The sequence below is a fragment of the Schistocerca americana genome, chromosome 8, assembly GCF_021461395.2.
Source record: "Schistocerca americana isolate TAMUIC-IGC-003095 chromosome 8, iqSchAmer2.1, whole genome shotgun sequence".
Taxonomy (NCBI): domain Eukaryota; kingdom Metazoa; phylum Arthropoda; class Insecta; order Orthoptera; family Acrididae; genus Schistocerca; species Schistocerca americana.
The window spans coordinates 60,626,701-60,652,253 of NC_060126.1; the positions used below are offsets into that span (position 1 = coordinate 60,626,701).

Below are 25,553 nucleotides of genomic sequence, written 5' to 3' on the forward strand. Positions count from 1 at the left end.
TGCCTTCCAGTTATCGACCTATCTCGCTTACCAGCTGTGTCTGTAAAGTGATGGAGCGAATGGTTAACTCTCGATTGGTTTGGCTGCTCGAGTCTCGACGCCTACTTACCAATGTACAATGTGGATTTCGTAGGCGCCGCTCTGCTGTTGACCATCTGGTTACCTTGTCGACTTTCATTATGAATAACTTCTTGCGGAAGCGCCCGACCGCGGCTGTGTTCTTTGATTTGGAGAAGGCTTACGACACATGTTGGAAGGCGGGCATTCTCCGCACCATGCATACATGGGGCCTTCGCGGTCGCCTCCCTCTTTTTATTCGTTCCTTTTTAATGGATCGACAGTTCAGGGTACGTGTGGGTTCTGTCCTGTCCGACACCTTTCGCCAGGAGAATGGGGTGCCACAGGGCTCAGTTTTGAGCGTCGCTCTCTTCGCCATCGCGATCAATCCAATAATGGATTGCCTCCCAGCTGATGTATCAGGCTCCCTTTTCGTGGACGATTTTACCATCTATTGCAGCGCACAGTGTACACGTGTCCTGGAGCGCTGTCTTCAGCGTTCTCTTGACCGTCTTTACTCCTGGAGTGTCGCCAATGGCTTCCGTTTTTCTGCCGAGAAGACGGTCTGTATTAACTTCTGGCGATACAAAGAGTTTCTCCCACCGTCCTTACGACTCGGTCCCGTTGCTCTCCCAATCGTGGAGACAACCAAATTTTTAGGCCTTACTTTTGACAGGAAACTTAGCTGGTCTCCACATGTGTCATATTTGGCCGCCCGTTGTACCCGTTCTTTAAATGTCCTCCGTGTTCTCAGTGGTCTGTCGTGGGGAGCGGATCGAACCGTCCTACTTCGTCTATATCGGTCGATCGTCCGCTCCAAGCTGGATTATGGGAGCTTCGTATACTCCTCTGCATGGCCATCCATCTTACGCCGCCTCAACTCCATACAACATCGGGGTTTACGACTTGCGATCGGAGCATTTTATACCAGTCCCGTAGAGAGTCTTCATGCTGACGCTGGCGAATTGCCACTCACCTACCGGCGCGATATACTGCTTTGTCGGTATGCCTGTCGGCTACTGTCAATGCCCGACCATCCGTCTTATCGTTCCTTTTTTGACGACTCTCTTGACCGTCAATACGGGTTATATGTCTCTGCCCTGCTACCCCCTGGAGTTCGCTTTCGTCGCCTCCTTCAACACCTTAGTTTTTCCCTCCCTGCAACCTTTCGAGTGGGCGAGAGCCGCACGCCACCTTGGCTCCAGGCTCAGGTCCGCGTTCACCTTGACCTCAGCTCGCTCCCAAAAGAGGTCACCCCCGGTTCGGTCTACCACTCCCGTTTTTTGGAACTTCGTTCGAAGTTCATCGACATGACTTTCATTTATACAGATGGCTCTAAGACCAATGACGGGGTCGGGTGTTCCTTTATTGTCGAGGCACAAAGTTTCAAATACCGGCTCCATGGCCATTGTTCGGTCTTCACAGCTGAGCTCTTTGCCCTCTACCAGGCTGTTCTTTACATCTGCCGCCACCGACATTCTGCTTATGTCATCTGCTCAGATTCCCTGAGCGCCATCCAGAGCCTCAGTGATCCGTACCCGGTTCACCCTTTCGTACACCGGATCCAACGCTCTCTTCAGCAGCTGGTGGACGTCGGTTCTCCAGTTAGCTTTATGTGGGTTCCGGGCCATGTCGGTATCCCTGGGAACGAAGCTGCAGATGCTGCAGCCAAGGCTGCGGTCCTCCAGCCTCGGACAGCTTCTTGTTGCGTCCCTTCGTCCGATTTTAGCAGGGTGATTTGTCGGCGCATCTTATCTCTGTGGCATGCCGATTGGGCTGCACTTACCGACAACAAGCTTCGGGCCTTAAAACCTCTTCCCGTGGCTTGGACGTCCTCCTCACGCCCTTCTCGGCGGGAGGAGGTCGTTTTAGCCCGGTTAAGAATTGGACACTGCCGGTTCAGCCATCGCCATCTGCTGACGGCTGCGCCGGCGCCGTTCTGCCCATGTGGGCACTTGCTGACGGTTAGACACATTTTAATGTCCTGTCCCGATCTTAACACACTGCGCCTCGATTTTAACATGCCAAATACTTTCGATGCCATTTTAGCGGATGACCCACGAGCAGCTGCTCGTGTTCTTCGTTTTATCAATTTGACAAACCTCGCTAAGGACATTTGATGATGCTGTTTTTTAATCCTATGCCTGTCAGTCTGTCTTTTATCGTGTTTTCCCTTTTAGTTGTTGTTTTAAACTTGTGCCTCGCGGTGAATTCTTAGAGTAGTGAGGGCGCTAATGACCATTGAAGTTGTGCGCCACAAAAAAAAAAAAAAAAAACATCAGACTGTGTTCCTCTCCTTCGGAGGTTTCGGATAAGATCAGATGTATCTATGGATACCAGACACCTGTAGGTGTACCTGGTGCCACCTTGAATGGCGCTGTCTGAGCTTTATCAACCTGTCTTTCGTGTCCTAAAACAGCAGTTGGATCAAAAGCAATTATCTTTTACTACACGCCCCCTAGAGCCACATAACGACCCATTCAGTGATTGGGAATTCGTTAGTGTCCTCGCCCACTCTTCTGTTACAGCCCTAGGGCCAAACCACATCCACAACCAAATGTTCAGGCACCTACCAGTGGATTGATTGTCAGTGTCATATCATTGCCATCTTTAACCTCACCTGGAGTGAGGGCCAGTTCCCATTGCAATAGTGAGAAAGCATCATTGTCGCAGTACTGAAACCATTTAAGCGCCTTCCAGAGATGGACAGTTATCGCCCAATAAATCTCGCCGGTGTTCTCTGTAAGTTGCTTGAATGCCTGGTGAGCTGGTGGCTGTGTTGGCTCCACGAGTCTTGGTGTCTTCTGGCTCTGTTCCAGGGTGGTTTTCACAAAGGTTGTTCCACAACTGAGAATCTGGTTTACCTGGAGTCTGCCATCCAAACAGCTTTTGCCCAATGTCAGCATATTACAGCTGTCTTCTTTGATCTCCAAAAGGCGTATAACATCACGTGGCAACACCACATCCTTGTTGCCTTACCTGAATGGGGTCTGTGGAGCCTGCTCCCAGTTTTCATCCACAACTTCCTGTTGTCGGCACTGTACATTCCGGGTTCAAGTGGATGCTGCAGCTGTGCAGTCCTCAGTATCGCCTTCCTAGTATACGAACAACTTTTGCCTCTAATTTTCCTCATCTAGTAAGAGTGTCACTGAACATTGACTGCAAGCTGCCACGGGAAACTTGCTGGCATGGGCCCCCATCCATGGCTTTCGATTTTTCGCCACCAAGATTTGAGTTGTGCCCTTTTGTCGACATCATATTGTTCATCCACAACCAGAAATTAACCTTACAACCAGTTACACAATGTAGCGGAGATTTAACGCTTTTTAGGACTGGTCTTCGAATCTTGGTTGACATAGATTCCCCATCTTCACCAGATTAAGGGAAAGTGCTGGTTGGACCTTAATACACTTCATTGCCTTAGCAACACCAGCTGGTGTGCAGATTGCACTATTCTTTTGCAGCTGTACAAAGCCCTGATATATTCTCTCCTCAATTATGTTTGTCTGGCATATGTTTTGGCATCGCCCTCAGCATTGGAGATACTAGATATGATATACCACGGCAGGGTTCGACTTGTGACAGGAGCCTTTCAAACTAGCCCTGTGAACGGTTGGGGTCCCTCCATTGTGGATCAGATGCAACAATAGCTTGTCAATTATGCTCCCCAATTTTACAGCTCCCCTAAAGTATCTGAACTACTGTCTCCTCTTTCCAAACACGGTAATCCTCCCACAAAGACAGCCCTGATCAGGGATTACAGTCACAATCTGCATCCAGTCTATCCTCTCTGCTCTGAACTGCAGTTGTTCTCTCTTACACCTCTCCTTTTGACCCACACCCATAAACTTCTGTGGTGCGTCCCTCACCCTCAGCTTCGTCTTGACGTATCACGCGGTCCAGAAGACTCAGTTCATCAAAGGGCCCTCTGCTACCAATTTTTCTCCATCCTCGGTGCATCCCAGTTCAGAAGTCGTCTACACTGTGGCTCAATTGTTACTGGTCGTGTAGGCTTTTCTTATACTCATGCAAGACATACTAAACTGCTCTCCTTGGTGGATGGCTGTAGTGTTTTCACTGCAGAGTTGGTAGCCATCTCTCCTGCTCGTGAACGGATTCGTTCCTGCACTGGTGGGTCCTTCATCTGCAGCGACTCCTTGAGCAGTTTGCCAGCTCTCGACCAGTGCTACCCTCGCCATCCTGTGGAAATTGCTGCTATGCAGGATTCCCTGTACATCCTTGAACAGTGTGGCCACTCAGTGACCTTGATCTGGATCGTGGACCACATCTGGATCCTGCGGAAGGAACTTGCTTAGACCCTGGGCAAACAGGCTACCAGTAAACTGACTCTTGAGATTGGTATTCCTGATACAAGCCTCCGATCAGTATTACACTCTCAGGTTTTAGGTGTCTGGAATACGGAATGGCTCACTCTGACTTTACCGAATGAGCCTACAAATCTGATGTGGACCTCCATGCTGGCTTTGCATTGGCAATACTTGGCTGACTCATGGTCATCTGCTCCATAGTGAGGACTTACCCCACTGCATTGTGGAGCCTGTTTGACAGTGGTCCACATTTTGCTGGATTGTCCCAACCTAGCCATCCTGTGGTGGACTCTTAAATTTCCCTGACTTGCTGTCCCTAGTGTTTGGAGACGATGCCCCAGCAGCTGACTTAGTTTTACATTTTATTTCTGAAGCGGGCTTTTACCACTCTCTTCAAGGGAGGACCACTGAACCTTATTGGCCAATTGAGAGGCTGGCAGTACACACTGTTGACTCCTCTGCCCAGACCAGACTGCAGCTGTCTGGGTGTGGTGGTCCAGCCCAGTCATCTCCCTATCTGCTCTTTTACTCTTCTTCTCCCCCTCTCGTGTAGTCTGTTAGACTTGTTCGTCTTTTGTCTTTCTGCGCTTCTCTCTCCCTGTGTGTGCTTCTAGTCTTTCCAAAGCAACTCGGAATAGAGTACCTCTGGTAAGTGGTGGAGGCTGCTTTCAGGGACTTCCAGCTGCTCCCTAGATGGGGCAGCTTTCTTGCCTTTCTTCTTCTGTCCCCCTGTTTTCTTTTGTCCCTTAGCTCAGCTTCTCTGGCAGTGGTAGACCTTGAGGTTTCCTTCCTCTGGGTTTTGCACAGTAGGGTCTATCTGATCTAAAGTCGGATAGACCTGTCTGTTCAAGGGTGAAGGGATTGATGACGTAGTAGTGTGGTTCCTTTAAACATCCAGCCAATGCCACCTTTAACAGCACCACATAAATTAATATTAAAAGTAGATGTACTTATTATTTTATTGAGGAATTCAGACACACACCAATTTTGCAATGGAACGAGACACTGAGTAGCCAACCTCAAAAATATTTTGGTCAGGTGTACAATTGTAACTGGCTGTAGAACTGGAAAAACTGTTTTGATAACGTGAGTACCAATGATACTCAAGGACTTACCTCCCCAGTTAAAATGGCTCCAGCTACGCATTTAAATCGTCTTTGGTACGACAGTTAATAAACACAGGGTCAGACACTGAACTTTGCTGGAACTGAACTAAGCATGCAGTGTCTTTTACTTAGTCAGTTGCATAGAGCCCTGGCAATTGTGGCATCAAAATATAATATGTTGATCTCGACACCTAATCCTGAAGAGCTTATTGATGTAGAAGGTAAAGAAATATTTCAAATACATAGAAAATATCTGATGGTCTACAGTTAAAACATAAACAGCAATCTTTTAAGGGCTTCTTCTGGAAGTTAAATGCAACAAATTTTGTTCCACTTTCTATACAAATAGGACCATTACCAGAATATGGAGGTAATATTCAGTTACCCAACATTGTCCTCTGATTTTTATCATTACTCTACACAGCGGCCCATAAATAAAATTGTAGCATCAGACAAATCCTTCGTGCTAACCATGCGAAGCTAGGCTGGGTCACTAGAAAGAATCTAATTTTATTATCTGAATAATTAATTTTGATATGTAGAGTTTCTTTTATGTTTTAATGATTTTCCTTAAGATAGCACAGGATTTCTTGTAATAGTATTTACTCGCTTCTGTAATTTATACATTTTAAATGTCTTATTAATGCCATACTTTGTTCTTTTGTTGCTTGGGGAAGCACATTTTAAATATTGATTGAGATCAATCTATGAATGCAAGATAATGCTGTGATGATGATATGAACTTTCAGGTATGATGGAGAAGGGTAAATGTACCAATTTGAGGTAAGGGACCCCAGTCCGCAAATGACCAGATTTGAATGTTACAAGCAGAAAATCATTCTGATAACTCTGTCAGTGCACCTCTTCTGCTGCAGACTATTTGTTTACCATGTTTTGAGAGGAAGTAGTATGCTAAGGAAAGAGCTTGCAGTAGTAGTAGTCCATTGATAAGATTTATCAGAATGATTTTCGCTTATAAGTTTCAACTCGGTCATTTCTGGACACGATCCCTTACCTTAAATTGATGGCTGAACAGTAACTTCCTGACAGCCTTTTCATTGTGCCTTTCTGCAACTTGGCATCTCTGCTATGTGGTGAGTAGCAACAGCTCTTTTCATTGTTTTGTTACCCCAGATGGATACATTTATTCTTCTCCATCAGCCCTGAAACATTTTAACATCATCACAAAGTCACCCTGCATATAAATTTGGAAGAGTGTGAATGGAAGGGGGGGAGTGGGGTTCATTTAGCTCTGAAGGAAGCTTAGCAATTTTTCAGTATAGTTTATGTGCATATTGGTGACTGAATGCTTCACTATATGATGAGTTGTTACCGTTAGTCCTTCCATTATTTGTATTCCACCAAGGACTTTTCTATCATTTCTTTGTCTTACACTGTTGAATGCTGCCTGAACAGAAACAGGTGTTAGGTGACTTAGTGACAGGAAACAGTGTATTGAAGTTATCAGTCTGACATAAGCATGATTTGGAAGTCAGCTATGTCACCAATAATAAAGTAAGCTATATCTGGTCAGCTGTAATGTTAAGTTTGGAGTAATTTACATTAATAGCCTGTTCCAAGATTATCAACATGGTTCTACTGTGTCCATTGCATAAAAACCAGTTTTGTATCAGTTTGGAGATCTGAGCTGAACAGACACTGTGAAAATGCCTTTGCTTTGTGTGAACATCGTAATAATATATGTCCACATGTTCCCAATAGTATTATCCAGTATTTCACGAAAAAGTTATGTTGTGGTTTTGGCATACCATACTAGTAGGATCTTGGTCGTCTTTCATCCACAGTCAGTTTCGTAGATAGCATCCTGAATCATCACAGGCCAATCTGAGAAAAGGAGTTCTCTAACCAGACAGCTGCTGTTACATGGACATTTTCACAGTATTGGGTTAAGTGTTGTGGTAAACTTAAGTTCCATTTGACATTAAGCAGAAACTCTTTAACTATTACAGCTGTTAAAGACTGACGTTAAGGTACATCAAAGACTTCTTATTCTAGGTCCAAGCTGGTGATGTGGTGACCATTGACAAAGCTACTGGTAAGATAAGCAGGCTGGGCCGCTCTTTCACACGGGCACGTGACTATGACGCCACAGGACCTCAGACGAGATTTGTGCAGTGTCCAGAGGGAGAGCTGCAGAAACGGAAGGAGGTTGTCCACACTGTGACCTTGCACGAAGTCGACGTCATAAACAGTCGCACACACGGCTTCCTCGCACTGTTCTCAGGTAAACTGTGCGTAATTTTCCATATGCTGTAACTTCTGTGTACATGTGCTTCATAGAATGAGAGAGATTTTGAAATGAGATGAATGTAGGTAGGTCCAGTTGTGAAGAAGTAAATAAACGTATGCAGTGTTCAACATGTAAGGTCAGTGTGTTCTTCTGTGACTGTCATTCTCTCAGAAAACATATTAATTACAATAGTTGTGGGAAAGAGTGAATATTTGCTTGAGCTGATTTGACAGCATCACATTTAGTTACATGGTTGGTTACACTGTTGGTGTTAGTCAAAATCAACTGTACCATGGAAGTAGGAAGCAGATTTCGCTTCTGTTGGGAACTCGTGTGATCTGGTATAAGAATTGGAGGTGAGGGGAGGGGGAGTTGAAATTAGAGAAGAGTTTTGACTGCTGATGTAACAGAATGCGTGCATGTGCGCGCACGCGCGCGCGCGCGCGCGCGCGCGCGCACACACACACACACACACACACACACACACACACACACACACACACCAGTAAAAATAACATGTGTAGGTTTCAAAACTGTAGATTCCTTACTGTGGGAGTAGGTGCATTCAGAACTGTGGATTCCTTACTATGGAGGAAAGAGGTACATGTTGAGCCAAGATTACAAACAAGGGGCAGTTCCCACTGCAGGTTGTGAGGAACTCATCTCTTGTGAGTACAAAGGGAGATGAAGACGGAAGGGGAGAAGTCACAGAGTTGATGTCAAAGGTAGTATACCAGTAAGCACAATCAGCGTCAGTCAAGGGATGATTGAAGTACAGAATGAGAAGGAAAAAAGAATTAAGAGAAAGAGAAATGGGAAGGCAAATGAGCAGTTAATTAAGAAGCAGGAAGAAAATGGAAAATCGAAGGTGATAGGTGAGGGGGAATTTGGGAGGGGGGGAAGTGAGACATGGAGATAAATTACCAGAATAAATAATTAGGTAATTGTTAGGGGTTTGTAACTGAATATTAAAAATTTAGTCTAGCTAAACACCTACAGTAACAGGAAGCTATCTCCCTACTGTAGTTTCCATAGAGATGGTAGTGTACACACACACACACACACACACACACACACACACACACACACACACAATTAGCTTTCACATTGTGGATCTAGGACACAAATGTGACAACATGATGTAAACCTCGAGCATCCCCACCAGTGGACATGGAGGTGGAGGCAGATGAGCTGGCACCGAGCGAGGTGGCGCAGTGGTTAGCGCACTGGACTCGCATTCGGGAGGACGACGGTTCAATCCCGTCCCCGGCCATCCTGATTTAGGTTTTCCGTGATTTCCCTAAATCGCTTCAGGCAAATGCCGGGATGGATCCTTTGAAAGGGCACGGCCGATTTCCTTCCCCATCCTTCCCTCACCCGAGCTTGCGCTCCGTCTCTAATGACCTCGTTGTCGACGGGACGTTAAACACTAATCTCCTCCTCCTCCTCCGCAGATGAGCTGGCCTCTGTTGCACTGTGGGATACTGTGGAAACCTGCCATGGAGGGCACATGCAGCACTTAGCAAGGGGACAGACCTGCTGATGGAGGTGTTTATTTGCGGGCAGCATTAAGCCAAGCAGGCCAGTGCTTATGCTGAGTGTAACTACTGTGTACCTCACCTTGTGCATTGTGCCAAGTGTGGTTGCTGAGGGCTCAGTCTACAGCTGCCTACCCGTAACATCTACATGCTAAGTTATCACTGTACATGTCTCTGTGAGGGTTCAGACTTTCTGCTTCCTGTAGATTCACTCGCATGGCGAGTTTTGTTCTCACATCATTCTGTTCCCCAGTTATTGTGAGTCCTCCATCGGCCTGCGAAGTGCTGACAGTCTAGCGTAGCCATATTGTCATGCCAGTGCAGATACTAAAAAACAATAAGTATGATTTATTAACACAGAATGTACAGTGTATATACTTAACTTTTGTGATAGCTTGATGTGTAGCACTTTAAGTCCTATACTTAACGTAACTGATAAGAACTGACTATCTGAAACATTTTGTAGTCTTTGCTGCCTCTGACAGTTTATAATTAAGTCGTGATAATTGTTTTTAACTGGGCTTAACATTTGGCATCAGTTCATTCCACTATCACTCCATACCTAGCAGCTGTTAAGATGTTAATTGTTCATGTCCATTGGCAGCTGGTGCAGGCAATGGCTACACGAACATAGACGAACTGCACGGAGCTTGTGGAACTAGCTGGCAGGTTGGCAAAGGATACCGCTGTTTGTGTGGTATGCTTGCCACTATAGTCCCATATTTGTCCAAAAATAGATGTCTTGTGCTTTATCTCTATAATCAACAAACACTTCTGGCACATACAAGTCACATTTGAGGCACTATTGTCAGTCAGGACATCTAGGATTGGGACAACTGAAAACTTTCTCCCTCGGATTTTAACCCCCTCTCACCATGAACTGCAGCGAAAAAATAGTAAACAGTATTGTTGGATGGATATGATGCATCGACTGTCTTGTGGCGGAAGCAGAATTTAGTTTTGTAATATGACTGTCATCTCAAGGTGACTGGTCGGAACTGGGAGGCACCTGGTGTGTAGTAGAGATCAGACATGGAACAAGCACCAATCTAATGTTAGAGTTCCATGCTTCACAAATCAAGGTGCCATTGTTACATCAGTGCTAATAGGCTTCCATTGTTCCCACTGTAGCTTCAGTGTTATGACGAGTCTGAGAACTGTGGCACTGCAATCACTTCATACCCGTTGACTTGTTCCCATTTACTCAAGCATGCAGGAGTGTAAGGCTAGTAGTGGCTTAGTACGGACGATGAGTACACAATCTTGCTACTGTAAAGTACTGACAAGGTGAAATGACTGATTGTAGGGGTCAGATGGCCTTTAATCAAACTGTGTTTTGTGAGACAGTGAGCATATAAGACAAAAATTAGTTGATGGCAAGTATACAATACTAATCTGTTTCATTAGAGGATGAGTGATATCTGGAATGAGTGTCATGCTATTGTCCATGCTTCAGAAAAAACATACAAATTTTGTCCAATGCAAACAAAAGTCTTTATTCTTGTTTGCTCCACCTCTACTACAAGAAAGTGTGTGCTGGCTCATAAAAAATAACTTTGCGCAGAGCAATGTATCTGTTATATCCCAGCTGCAAAAGAGCACACCTGGCTATAGCAGCTTGTGTTTATGGGCTAACAGTGAATTGTCTAGCTTATCATTCATTTCTGTAATTCATTATAGTAATTAATCACCATTTGAAGCTTGCACTTCAGCTTTGTCATAGTTTCTATTACTATCGTTCCACACTTGGTAACACCTCGTGTGTGTGTGTGTGTGTGTGTGTGTGTGTGTGTGTGTGTGTGTGTACGTGTACGTAATTGTTAGACAGTCTCTGAGTAGACATTAAATATTAGAATAAATTTAGAGCAGCCTTCAGAAAAGTTTTACCTACATAAATCAACGTATAAACGGAACAATATTCATAGCCAACTGATCAGTCGTTATATTGGTAAATAACTTATTCCTTTCGTTAAGTCAGGCTGGACATTTAGTGGTGTTTCAACTTGCATTTGAGAATCACTATAAAGCCAAAACCATGATCGTGTGTAATAAATGAATAGTAATTTACAGTTTAATGGTGGAAATTTCTTTCAAAAAGGTCATGTGTGTAGTGGGAATCGCGAGTGTCTGCGGCTTTACTTGCGAACTTGTGTACTCACTCTCCTTTTCTGAGTGAGCCAAGTTCAGTTGTACCTGACAACAAATGCAAGTGACTAACGGGCTACGGGGGAGACTTGAGAGTCAAATATATGGGCACACAGAGACATTGAGTTTTAAGATGACATCATAGGACTCTCTGGGGAATTGAAAGCGAGTATACAGAGCTCATTTCTGATCTGTAGCATGTAGTGTGCTTGGATGGTGGTGTCCTCTTGTTGTATGGCTGTGTACCATATGGCTATGTACACTACAGTAAGTAAACAAATATCAGCCCTCAAAATAAAATGGATATGGTATTTATGGAAGGTGGCATAATGCGAGGATAATTTTTTTCTACTTTTGTGTATCTATTGGCAGTACTTAGAATTTCATCTCCTGGAAATGTGTATTGTGGGTAGCCATTCTGCCTCCTTCCAATTTATACATATTTTAAAGTGAATTTTCCTTTGAAACAGTTAAATCATTAGAAATGTGGGGGCAAGTGCAAAAAAACAGGGCTTTGTGGGAATGGATGGTATCATGCAAGAAGAGTTGGTAAGCGTTGGATGGGGCAGAAGGGGGTAAGAGGTTCTGCAAGTGGCACTGGATGTGAAGCACTTGTTGAGGACAACATGTTGTGTGGCACTTCACACAACTGGATGATCAAAGTTGGCTCTTAGCCAAAGTTGGGCAGTTGTGTTCATCTAGGTGGACTGTTTGTGCAAGTTCATACTCGTGTAGAGTACTGTGCAGTGTGTGCAGCAGAGTTGGGTTGTGATATGGGTGTTTTCATAATGCAATGCCTTTTGAGATTTCGGAAATGACAGAGTGTGGACAAAAAAGGTCTTAGGCAGAGGAATTGCATAATTCTTGCTTCTTGCATGGGACTTTGGTGGAAAGGAAAATACCACTTTAGAAGAATGGTAGCAAAGGTATTTGTCACTACAGGATGGGATGGAGCTAGTTAAAACCCTTGTGCACATTCAAATGCAGATGTTTGTGTCAAAGGAGTAGAAATTATAGGTGGGATTATAATTAGCCACAGAAACCAGGTAAGCTGTTATGGTGCCAGGAGTTGGGGGAATTGGTGTTGATTAGTGATGAAACTATGTGCATTTGGGATGTCAGTGTTGAGGGAGGTGGCATTAATAGTGGCAAAGTGTTTGTTGCTAAAGGAATAGAAACTTCTGAGAGCCAGGTATTCAGTTGGAACACAGTAACCAGCCACAGTGGGACACTCCAGATATTTTGGCTTGTGGATCTTAGAAAACATGTAGGAATTAAGTGTTCGGGGAGTGGTGGCAGTGAGAAAGGGACAAAGGAAATATATTTTAGGTTGGGCATGTGTGTTTGAGAAGTGGTGGAGATCACACCAAACTTCTCGAGAATGGGATGATTACAGCAGAACCTGTATATACGTGATGGCAGGCAGAGGCCATCGACCAGGTAGTTAATCTATCCTTCGTCTGCTTTGAGAACGATAAGGTCAGGATCTGCTTTATGATGGTGTATGGAAGTTCCTTCCGCATAGAGGTTTTGCTGTGGTGATTGATATTGTAATCTATTTGCCCTACATAACTATAAGAGGCCGAATTTCGAGAAGTACTAACTGCCACTGTATGTAAAACAAACAAAAAATTTGAGAGTTACACATCATAAAATGAAATTGATATCATAAATATGTATTAACAAAGCTAAAGCGCCTTCTAACATGTAATAGGTGTGTCACAAGAACTCAGCACAGACTACTAAGACTTCTGTTTAGCATACTTGTTACCAACTGTATGTAACTTCCATACTGTAATTAAAATAAATTTGTGGTTGAACTTTCAGTGAATCGATCAGTGGGGATTGAGGTCTGACGACCACTGCCCTTTCTCGAGCTTCACGTGCTCGCTGTGTTGCATATTCTTTAGATGCATTCAGAGCTTTGGAAGGCAAGGCTTATTGCGTGGAGAATCAAACCCTGAGTGATTCATATTGATTGCATCAGAACATGTGTGTGCTCATAATAACTGACAATACTGGCTCCCCTCCCACTGTTAGTGACAACTATCAATCACAAAGTTGTTTTATTAGAGCAGTTACTCACCAAGTTGAGGCATAGTGGCTAACATAAATGGCATTAATGCATTTTTCAGTTGAAAGAATTTCTTAACACCAAATAGGACTTTTTGCACAGTTTCTATTACTTAGCTTTCAATAACTTTAGAATTTGGGAACTACAACTGAAAGGCAACATACATTGTGGATCTGAGACACAGGAACAGTTTACATGTTGCCGTCATAAATTATCATCTGTTCAACATGTTTGATGCAGTGCTTAGCACATTGGACTCGCATTCGGGAAGACAACGGTTCAAACTTGCGTCCAGCCATCCTGATTTAGGTTTTACGTGATTTCCCTAAACCGCTTCAGTCAAATTCTGGGATGCGTCCTTTGAAAGGGCATGGCCGACATCGTTTCCTATTCCAATGGGATTGATGACCTCCCTGTTTGGCCCCCCCCCCCCCCCTCCCAAACCAAACAACTACTAACTACTATCAATATGTTTACATAGACACAATTCATTATCAGTTTGCTCAGACTAGTTGATGGTGTGGTTGAGTGGGGAAACGTATAGTTGTGAAGATGTATCTCAATTTGGAATGCTGTTAATTCAGGCCATTTGCAACTATTTACCCTTTAAATATCTGTAACATTCTTAGATGTCTGGCTGCCAACCTACCCTAATTGTATGTCATGCTACTTATGTACTAAACTGTATTTGCTGTGAATTTATGGAATAAAGTGGAACTATTGACTGTTGGTAACCTTCACAAGTTAGATTGGGCCACAATAGTGATAAACAGTGAGAGACTGACAGCAACTTGGGTACTGAGGTTAAATCTTGTTAGAATCTCATTAAGGTTGTAGGTTAGTGGTTTATTTTGCCATAAGAGTTTCTTTAAGGTAGCCTTATACAAAGAGATCTCCATTGTTTTTTATTCTCTGGAAAGCACCACATGGTATCTCTGTTGATATTATGTATACTTTGACATTATTCAAATTACTAATATTGGCACTGGCTTCTTCATATTTTAGGTGATACTGGTGAAATAAAGTTTGAAGTGCGAGAACAAATTGATATGAAAGTTGCTGAATGGAGAGAAGAAGGCAAAGCAGAAATTGTTCCTGGTGTATTATTTATTGATGAGGTAACACTTTACATACATGTGTGTTTTAACTAAATCCATTTTTCATGTACTTACTGTCATTAAATGTTCTGTTCCAACGTATGTAATGTATTCTTGAGTTCACGTCTTGGGGCGTTTGTCTTGTAGTAGTTGTTGTTAATGGTAAATAAAATCAGTGTGAACTGCTTGCATCTGTAGCTTGAGGAAGCTGGGATAATAGGAACAGTAGACAGAATGCTTTTGAAGAGTATTCTCACAAATTATTTTTTATGGCTGTATGGACAAGTGTCGAAATGATCCCAATGTTCTACTAGGTTTTTATAGCTCTGAAATACACTGTCTGATCAAAAGTATCCTGACATGTGTCATGTGGAAATAAAATGATTGTACGGTTGTTCAGTTGCCTGGTGCAAGTCTTTCTATTCGACTCCACTTGAGCATTGATGAAGATGAGATGAAATGATCAGAACAACACAAACACCCAGTCCCCAAGTGAAGAACATCTCTGACTTGTTCGGGGATCAAACCTCGGACATCATGATGTAAAGGCAGCAACACTAACCACTGTACCTTGAGCTATGGACTATGACCGCTAGATGTCACAAGAGGCAGTGAGTATTATGTTGCCGGCAGCAGCAGCAACGGGTCGATTGGGAAAGGTCAGTTACTTCGAACGTGAACTAGTCATTGGATGTCATCAATCAGGGACATTTCAGCCCTTGTAAAGTTACCAAAGTCAACTGTTAGTGTCATAATTGTGACGTGGAAATGTGAAGACACATTCACAGCTAAACAAAGTGCACGCAGATCTCGTGTACTGACGGAGAGGGATTGTTGAGCATTGCAAAAGCAGCTGTAAGTAATCGTGTAAAATCAATGGAAGAAAGTGATTTGGCCTGACTAATCTCTGCATACCTTGTGGTGATGCGGTGGAATGGTTTTGGTTTAGTGAATGACTGGAGAACGTCATCTGCTCTCATGTAGTGTTAACAGTGAAGTATAGAGGAGATGGTGTTGTGATACAGGGGTGTTTCTTTTGTGTTTATAGTATGGTCCCCTTATCACACTAAATGTGGAATGGTATGCACACATTTTACAGCATTGTGTGTCATGTACAGTACAGTTAAGATACGACACTTTGTCGTATCAGCATGACAATACACAATGTCATAAAGCAGCGCCTGTGAGAGAATGGTTTGTGGAGAATAGCATTCCGGAAATTGACTTGCTTGTCCAGAGTCCCAACCTCAACCGAGTGCAACCCCTTTGGGTTGAGTAACTGAATTCATTCCAGGCATCTTGTGTGCAGCATATAAGTATCTTAAAGGTGCCTCAAAAATTTAACACTGTCAACTGTAAACAATTGTTGAGTTATGTGAGATAGAGAACATGATGCTGATGCACAAGTAGTTCTTTTTTTTTTTGTCAGTTGCCATAGGATGTCACTAAACTAGTGTTGTTCTGAATCATAACATGAGCTGGACCTTCTTCGTCATTGTCTCACACTAGCCTGTACTTACTTTGAATTCTGTGATGTGGGCAGTTGGAAAATTCGTGTTTTTCTTCGGCACCTTCATTCGGATAATTTTTCGAGTAATTTGAAAGCATTTATTTCATTTCTTATACATATACTGAACACCTGCTGCTCCAGTTTGTAAAACCTTCTGTGACTTGGTCCCTCAAAAGGTTTTTTGTGTAGATCTGGCAATCTCTTAATTTATTCTTTTCCTGATGCCACCTAGGAACATTCAGTTTTGTGACATCAAATTTTCTTCCTTCTGTGCTGCTGTTTGTGGTGTTTGCTTCATGAATAAGCATTAACTTAAATTTAGTGTCTTATTGTCTGTGTGAACCAATTTTGATCTGCAAACTCTTAGACCCATGTTACTTGATAGTCACAGCTGTGCTTTGTATCCATCATCATCCACTACAGTTGACTGTTCTTACAGCATTTAGCAAACTGAATATCGACACTCTCATCCTCTCAGCTCCTAGTGCTGATTTGGCAGAAATCGGACAACTTCAGGTTAACAACATACACCTTGAAAATCAACAGTTCTGTCAAGCAGTAGACGTGCCATTACGTATGTATACATCACAAGAGATACTGTGGCTGTGATCCTTTCAAAGATATTCTTTCTTGAAGGCATTGATACATGTCTGTGTTGTCAATTTATTGTCATGACTGTGGTAGCCATTCTAGGAAACAAATTAAAGCAGAAGCTCGTTATGTTTAACTGGTTCATTCATTGCAAATTTTGGAAACTATTGCTGTCTTTTCTTTCTTTGTAAGTGAGAACCTATTCACTTTATACTCGTTATTTACATAGCAAAGTGTAGTATGAAAATTGCTTAAGAAGCTCCCCCCCAATGTTAAATAAATGTGATGGTTGTTTGAGGTGTGTTTTGATTTGTGCAATAAAAGAATTATCTGCAGCAATAAAACACAAACGAGAGAAAAAAATGCCATAATAAAACTTAAGATGCAAAGAAAATGAACCATTTACAACACTGTGCGCACAGTAGCCTCTGCTGACAACAAAATGTGTCAAAGGCTTAAGGATGAAGATTCTGCAATAATTCGTAACAAGAAACTGCTTTTGATGAGAATGGCATTACAACTGTTTAAATTTGGTTCATTTGAGCACTTGCCAATAGGCTCGTGTGCGCACAGAATTGAAGTCGCATATGAACAGCGTCTTCTCCTGCTGGATAATTGGGAGTGTGGAGTAGCATCAAGCAGCCAGATGCTACCCAGAAAAACTTTCCTGGCACATGAAGCTGCCAGATTCACTCATGCGCAGAACAATTGGAATTGGAATGGGGTTGGTAGTTTCCACATGACCCATATTTATGTTTAGTGATTTTGCTATTTTCGTTCACAGCTCTTGTTTCAAATGAAAACAAAACAGGTTTCTGTGGCTGGCAGCCATCAAGTGAATTAAGATACATTCACATAATTATGAAAGATTAAAACATGTTATTAGTTCCAGTTTTTATTTCCATGTTATTGGCAATCAAGCCCTAATTGCTTTACATAACAGGAAGTTATTTTTACCAGTTTGCTGAAGACATTTGGCTTTCATTAATCTTTTCCACAGAGACAGTCAATTTATTTGAAACAAAGTTGTTCATTCCACACTGTTAGCTAATTTCAGCTGTTTCCTGAAAACTACACTGAAACGCTTAATGCCAGGTAGGTGCCTACTTGATTGTAAATCTAGACATACACATGTGCAATTATGCATTAGAGTAAGATTTACGAAATTCCGATGCTCATGGAGTGTTCTCTGGTGTTCTGTTTCTTTTATGACATAATGTAAGATCTCTTAATGCTGTATACATACAGACATATGTAAATCTTCACTTCAGTATAAATAAGCAGGCAAATTTCATCAGTGGTATTGAATAAAATGTTTTGTTTAAAATATATTGACAGCTTTAGCTGAGTTGTATGTGTCTGCCTTCCATGAAAGACAATATTTTTTGATCACAAGACATGTTTCAGCAATTGCCTGGTACCTCCTCTAGGTTTTACATTGTTTCTTAATTTGCGTTGTTTACCTCTTAAATTTACAGAATGCCATTCTTCAACAGATTACAGACTGGCAGCGCACCTTGATTTTATCATTGTGACTCCCCACAAGGCTTTATATTTACTCCTGGAGTAGGGCATAACCTGCCAATTATACACTTTCTTGGCTACACAAATAACCTTGTAATTTTTTATACAGTTTGAAAAAGTAATGAAAAACTTAAGTGTTCGTAGTTCTGGAGGATACAAACAATTTTTAGTTTTTGCAAGAATTTGTATTCCTTCTTACTAGCTTTATGGAGTGTTGTTTGTTGTAAACCTGATTGGAAATGTTACGTAACAGTATTGCAGAGCAAGAGTAAGAAAAACCTGTTAAAATTACCACATAGTAATATGAGAGTACTTTGAGCTGTAGAGACTAGTTTCAAAATGAGTATTATGCCATAGACTGCTTTCTTATTTTGTGTTCCTTATGTGGATAGGATCTGATACAACTTTTGCCCTAAGTGCAATAACTCAATGTGTCTCCTCAGAACAACATGCCGCTGTGCTAAACATAGACCAAACAGAAATGCAGTGAAAGGCATATGAGCGTAGCAAACACACAGCATAAGCTTCTCACGTGGTCGTAGGTGTGCATGTGCAGTAACGGTAGTTTCCTGGCTCTATCTGGCAAATGTTCAAATGAACCTAACAGATTGTGAATGATGGTGTGAGAAGTGTTACTTTCGACGTAAATTTCTTTTTATGCAAGATATCATTGAAAACTTAACACTTTTGAGGACCAGCCAGTTAGAAAAATTTTAGGTCCAGAAGACCAGACATTTATGACATTATTTGAAATTTTACTGGCATGTTTCTGTTTGATATATCTTAAAGGGTAACACATGCACAAAAGGCATATTTTATATGTGAAAACTTAACTTCTCTTATAGCTACACTCTTTGTGTTAGTTTAAACAATTAACTTTCCATATTTGTGTGATCTTGCTGCTATTTTGCGATGTTGCTATTGGCTGACTACATCATGTGTCCCATGCTTTGAATATTTGCTGTCATTGGTTGGTGAGATCACGTGACATGAACTATGATTGGTTGACAAAAATGCATCGCAATATCTATACCAATGCTTTGGATAACGTGCTGTGTTTATTGGAATTTATGTTTATGCTTTCATAATACAAAGATATGCAATGTACATGTTTTTCTGCACCAAAGATTTTTCCAAAACGTGTTTTTATTTGCTGGGTTTTGTTTGCTAAAGCGCTGGGAAGTTCCACGCTGGTGTATAAAACCCTTACCATTCGAAGGATTGATAAGTTTTATGATTCCAAGGAAAAGTATACTGTCACTTAACACAGAAAACATGTATTTTCACTCTGGAAAAAATGTATTTTTAACTGGAAACTCTGGGGAAATCCAGGAACTGTTTTTCCTTTTCCACGTATACAACTTGAATTGTATTTTTGATGGGTATTTTTACATTTGTAAAGTCAGTTCAGTTTAGATTCAGGGCAGCTGTACTCATCAAACTCTGACTGCAGTTACTGCCAAATTTACTATTGCAACTCCACATAAGGTATATTAAATGTAACTTTTCAAAATTATAAAATATTGCTTTGTGGTGACACTAAAATTTTCTGAAAATTGCATCTGGTTTTACATGTTGAATAGTCTTGTTTGTCTCACTGCAACATGTGGCAACAAAAATTGTCTTTGTGCAGCTTACTTTACGTATAGAACTTGGGAATCCTTGTATACATAGATTTTCCTAATGTATCATTTCCCTGAAATTGTAAGTTTAATATCCAATTTGATTTTTCTCTTTGTAAACTAAATTTTGAAGTTCGTGTCCAGTATGTTACAGAAAAATATGAAATTCATACACACATGAAAAAAAGTTTTGCATCACCTTGGTTCCGGAACTTTCAGTGTTGTTGGTGGGTCACTTCTTCCATAAACAGCCCTTTTCAATCTATCCCAGGCGTGTTCAGTAGGGTTCCTGGCTGGAGAACATGCTGGCCACTCTAGTTGAGCGATGTCGTTATCCTGAAGGAAGTCATTCACAAGATGTGCACGATGGGGCGCGAATTGTCGTCCATGAAGACGAATGCCTGGCCAATATGCAACCAATATGGTTGCACTATCAGTCGGAGGATGGCGTTCACGTATTGTACAGCCGTTACGGCACCTTCCATGACCACCAGTGGCATATGTTAGCCCCACATAATGCCACCCCAAAACAGCAGGGCACCTCCACCTTGCTTCACTAACTGGACAGTGTGTCTAAGGCATTTAGCCTGACCAGGTTGTCTCCAAACATGTCTCCGACGATTGTCTGGTTGAAGGCATATGTGATACTCATCGGTGAAGAGAACATGATGCCAATCCTGAGTGGTCCATTTGGCATTGTTGGGCCCATCTGTACTGCGCTGCATGGTGTCGTGGTTGCAAAGATGGACCTCGCCATGGACGTTGGGTGTGAAGTTGTGCATCATGCAGCCTATTGTGCACAGTTTGAGTCGTAACACAACATCCTGTGGCTGCACAAAAAACATTATTCAGCATGGTGGCATTACTGTCAGGGTTGCTTCAAGCCGTAATATGTAGGTAAAAGTCACCCACTGCAATAGTAGCCCTTGAGCAGCCTGGACGAGGCATGTCATCGACAGTTCCTGTATCTCATCCATGTACGAACAATATCACTTTGGTTCACTCCGAGATGCCTGAACACTTCCCTTGTTGAGAGCCCTTCTTGGCACAAAGTAGCAATGCAGACATGATTGAACCGCGGTATTGACCGTGTAGGCATGGTTGAACTACAAAGAACACGAGCCGTGTACCCCCTTCCTGGTGGAATGGCTGGAACTGATTGGCTGTCGGCCGTCTAGTAGGCGCTGCTCATGCAGTTCTGGGAATAGGAATGATACAAAACTTTTTTTGATGTGTATATTTGAACTGTATAAATTTGTAATGAAACAATGGAAATGTCCACTGTTGAATTTGTAATGAGTAAGATGTCTGTTTGCTTATAAGTCCTGGCCATAATCTAGTTTGAGTCTTGCATGATGCTCGTTTACAGAATTATTAGGGTTAAGTACATAATGTAGTCCACAATTTCTCAGAAATTAGCTGTAGCATCGTTTATGCTTCGATTTTAAGATTGCCTGTCTTTATTGACTAATATATTGTCATTGTCTACACTAGGTCCATATGTTAGACATTGAGTGCTTTTCATTCCTGAATCGTGCGTTAGAGAATGAGATGGCTCCAGTTGTCATTATGGCTACCAATCGTGGCATAACTCGGATAAGAGGCACCAATTACCGATCACCTCATGGAATTCCTCTTGACCTTCTTGACCGTATGATAATTGTGTCTACGTCACCATACCAGGAAAAGGAGTTGAAAGAGATTTTAAAAATTAGGTGGAGTATTCATTTATCTAAATATTTAGATGAAAGATTGTTTGAAGAGTGCATGCTACCATTAAAACAATTCAGTTGTGAATGTGTAATCTCTCTCTCTCTCTCTCTCTCTCTCTCTCTCTCTCTCTCTCACACACACACACACACAGCACAGAGACACTTTTCTCTTCTGCTTTATCCCTTCTGCTTACTTACTCCTACACCATGTTTCTTATTCTTTAGTCAGTCTTTATCAAGTTTACATTATATGAATTTATCCATACTGAAAGGGCCAGAGTCAAAATTTTTAGGATCTCTGACCAGTATTAATATTTCATCACCCACTCTAGGCTAATGTTTGAACATCAGCTCGTATTACACATACTTAAGACACATTATAATGGATTACACTCTTCCTTTTTTTTCTTCTAAAAAAAAAAAAAAAGACATTGAAGTGGATATAGGCCCTTCCAGTACAGACCAATTCATATATGGATATCTTACTTTGCAGAGCTAGTTTGTAAACAAACTGCTTTCACTCTTGGCAACATTAATCCCAAAGAAAACATTTTCGTTGATATAGCAAGATGTTACACAAAAATTTGGAAAGTTTAATATGAAATATCAGAAAACTTACTTTTACACAGCAATTTCCGCATTTATCCAAAAATACTCACATTGGCTTGTATGTTACAATTTAAGTATAGACACTTCCTCTCCTCCCTTTTCCTTCTTGGAAGCAGTAAGGAAGTTTGTGGCGGCTTTACCGTGATGTGATTGCTTCTTGCTCTCTGTGTTGGAATTAAAATGACGTGCAAGGGTAAGAGATACATATACCTGCTTGGGCAAGTGATGTGTTCGTGTCTGTTCATTCAATAAATGTAACCAACAGAATATCATATCCATCTTATTCTTCCATGTCCCCAAATCTAAGGAAGGATAAGTCATTCTGTTAGGAAACTCTCATATTAGAAGACGTGGAAGAGTACACGCGGTTGCCAGGAAATGTGCAGCATCAGCATGAGAAAGAGTTGTCTTTATGAATTCTGCGAGAGTAGATTGTCATCTGTTAGTGGGGGATGAGCAGTGGGGCGTAAGAGAAAAGAACAATCTGCAGAATAAACTGCTTGCTTGTTGGACTTCCTACTACTTCTTCAACTGACAGAAATTTCAAGCCCCAGTATACCATGGATTTTCAATTGTCACTACAAATTTAGAATAAGTTACTTTGTAACCCACCTCTGTATGGGATATTGCCCTGTGACACAACTATCTTGAAGACCAAGTGGTGCTTTTTTGGTTTACTGTGTTCTGTGTACGGCAGTTTAGCACAGGCATTACTTTCTCAGACAAGAAAACTTATATTGCGTTGTGTGTTAACCTACAATGGGCTATCCACTCGCATAATTGACTGTTTTGGAATAACACGTATTGGTAATAAAGTGAACTGTAGATCTGTCTGTTGCAGGAGCTAGCACAGTCGAGTGGCTAGGCACAGCCATGTTCTAGTTCACTGTAGTGTATACTTTCACCTCGACCACAGAAAATGGCTCCATGGGCAGGTGTGATCAGGTAGCGTTAATATGAAATGTGTTCAAATTGCGAATATGGACATCCATCAGCTGTATAATGGATTGACGACATTGAAAATGTGTGTCAATAAGTAGGAAGTCTGTGTTCAAGCCCCAGTCCAGCACAAATTTTCATTGTCGTCATTTCGTTACACAAGTGATATTGTTCCTATTCACAATTACGAATACATTTCGTGTATTTCATAAAGGCTGTAGTCGCCGCAGTTCCCTCCAAACACGGCAATATCGCATTTACTGTTAATGTCGTTAAGCAATATTATGAGCAACCAAAAAAATACCAACACTGCAATAACTTCAAAGCTTTTATCACATAGGAATGATAGCTAGGAGACTGAGGGAAAACTGTTCTGTCCGTGGCATTCAATTTAAGTTTGCTAGAATAAACAAGGCCTTATGTGAGAACGAAACTTCATTGTTTTAAAAAAGGCACACTACATTACATTTTTAAGAAAAAATTAAACATTGGGACTAAAATGGCCAGTGGTCTATTGTGACCAAATGCATATTTGTACATATTACTCTGTGAGTAAATTAAAATTCTTGTTGAAGCATCTGGCCATGTGTGCTTTCAAATATACAGGGTGTCTCAAACCTTTTGGGTCAAATTGAAACAGGTGATGGTGGATCCACAACTGATTCTATAGAGACAGGGAACCAATAGTCAGAAATGCATATTTAGTATATTTGGGGCACATACAGTTATGCCTCATAACAGCAATGTAGCACATAGTAATTGTTCGAAGCAATGACTGCCATTCTGAATTCGTGTATTTCAATGGTGCATGTAGTTCTGCCACACTCGCACAAAAATCCTGGGTGTCTGTTGTACACTGGAACAGGCAGCGGGTGATAAACAGCGTACACCCATGACCACGAAACAGACATATTGTACAAGACTTAACTTACAGCACGTGTGTCATGCGATGACCCCATGCACTGCACCAGTGTATTAAACTGTGCTGCATACATAACACTACCCCTGGTGTAAGGTGTCCTTTGCTTCAAACGGCTTCTGATGTGTCCATGTGTTGGGTATTACTGTGAACAGTACATGATGCATAGTCAAAGATAGAACATTATTTGGCATGAGAGTCGACACATGCATTTAACGTATGGGGCGGCAGGATGTAATATCTGTAAAACATACAGAGAAAGCTTTCCCCAACAGGTGTCATTGTAATTGGAAGAAGTTTATCTCTAGTGATACCAACTTATGAAAGATGGAGTCATTCATGCCACAGTATGTCAGCCTAGTTTCCCACGAAAGACATGTCCGAACACCAGACTTTGAGTAGGTGGTGTTGGATCACGTGGCCAACTACCCAGCAATAAGCATCCATCAACTTGCAGTGAAATGCAGACTTTGAAGGATACAGAGTGGCAAGTTTGGTTGGAACAGGTATTACATCCCTCTCATAAAGAATGTGTGCAAGCTCTGGAACCAACAGAGTTTGAGCCCCGCCTTTACTTCTATCAATTGATTATTCACCGCAGTCTTGTAGTGCTGAATTTTGTACAGTTCACAGATGAGGCCTCAATCACCTGTGATCGTGTTTTCAACAGCTGCAACAGCCATGTCTGGAGTGAGGACAATGCCTATACCACCAACATTGGTGGCCATCAGGAACTATTCTCTGACAGTGTACGGTCATGCATTGTCCAAGATCACATAATAGGACTGTATTTGCTGCCTCCTCATTTGACTGGTACAGTGTTCCTGTGAGATGTGCTGCTACAGTTCTTGGAGATGTACTACTTGTTGTATGCGAAAGGATGTGGTTACAACATGATGGTGCACAAGTGCACTTCAATGGTAATGTCTGTGAGCACCAGAACAACGCATGCACTCGTTGTCGAACTGGAAAGGACGACTCACCCGTGGCCAGCATGATCGCAGAATCTCGCACCTCTGTAATTTTTCCTCTGTGATTAGGTGAAGACATTGTTGTATGAAACCCCCATAGAAGCGGACAAAGATCTGCTTGCTAGCATCCAAGCTGCGTGTCTCCTGGTACAACAGACACCAAGGGTCTTTGAGAGAGTGCTGGAGAACTTCATGTGTCATTCCCATGCTTGCATTGAAACTGCATCATCACGTTGAGCAGTTACCATGAGCTACATTGCTGTTATGCAGTGTATGCTGTGTGTGTATATATAACATAGTAAGTATGCATTTCCGACCACTGGTTTCCTATCTTGTATCTCACTATCACCTATTTCATTTCCGTTATGCAGTACAAGGTTAATTAGTAAGTAGGGTCCGAGGCTCCTTAGCTAATCGAATGTCCCGCAGACATTGAAATGGGCATGTGCACCAACTGCTTGCGTGCCTTGCTCTTCAAATGGCTTGATTTTTATTGATGTCGCAGTGTGCTGTTCACAGTGAGTTCAAAATATTTAAAACAATTGATCAACTTACTGACT

General features: G+C 41.9%; 1 protein-coding gene and 1 non-coding gene across 2 annotated transcripts in view; both read left to right on the plus strand.

Moving 5' to 3' along the window:
* The window catches only part of LOC124545427 (ruvB-like 2), an 87,852-nt gene that overhangs the window by 33,730 nt on the left and 28,569 nt on the right, over positions 1-25,553 (plus strand). Inside the window, exons 6-8 of the mRNA XM_047124347.1 lie at positions 7,508-7,736; positions 14,505-14,617; positions 21,338-21,558. Coding sequence (XP_046980303.1) covers positions 7,508-7,736; positions 14,505-14,617; positions 21,338-21,558 — 563 coding nt within the window. The remainder of the gene's footprint in view (positions 1-7,507; positions 7,737-14,504; positions 14,618-21,337; positions 21,559-25,553) is intronic.
* On the plus strand, positions 8,943-9,015 carry Trnaa-cgc. The gene has a single exon. It is a non-coding gene; the product is annotated as a tRNA-Ala (tRNA).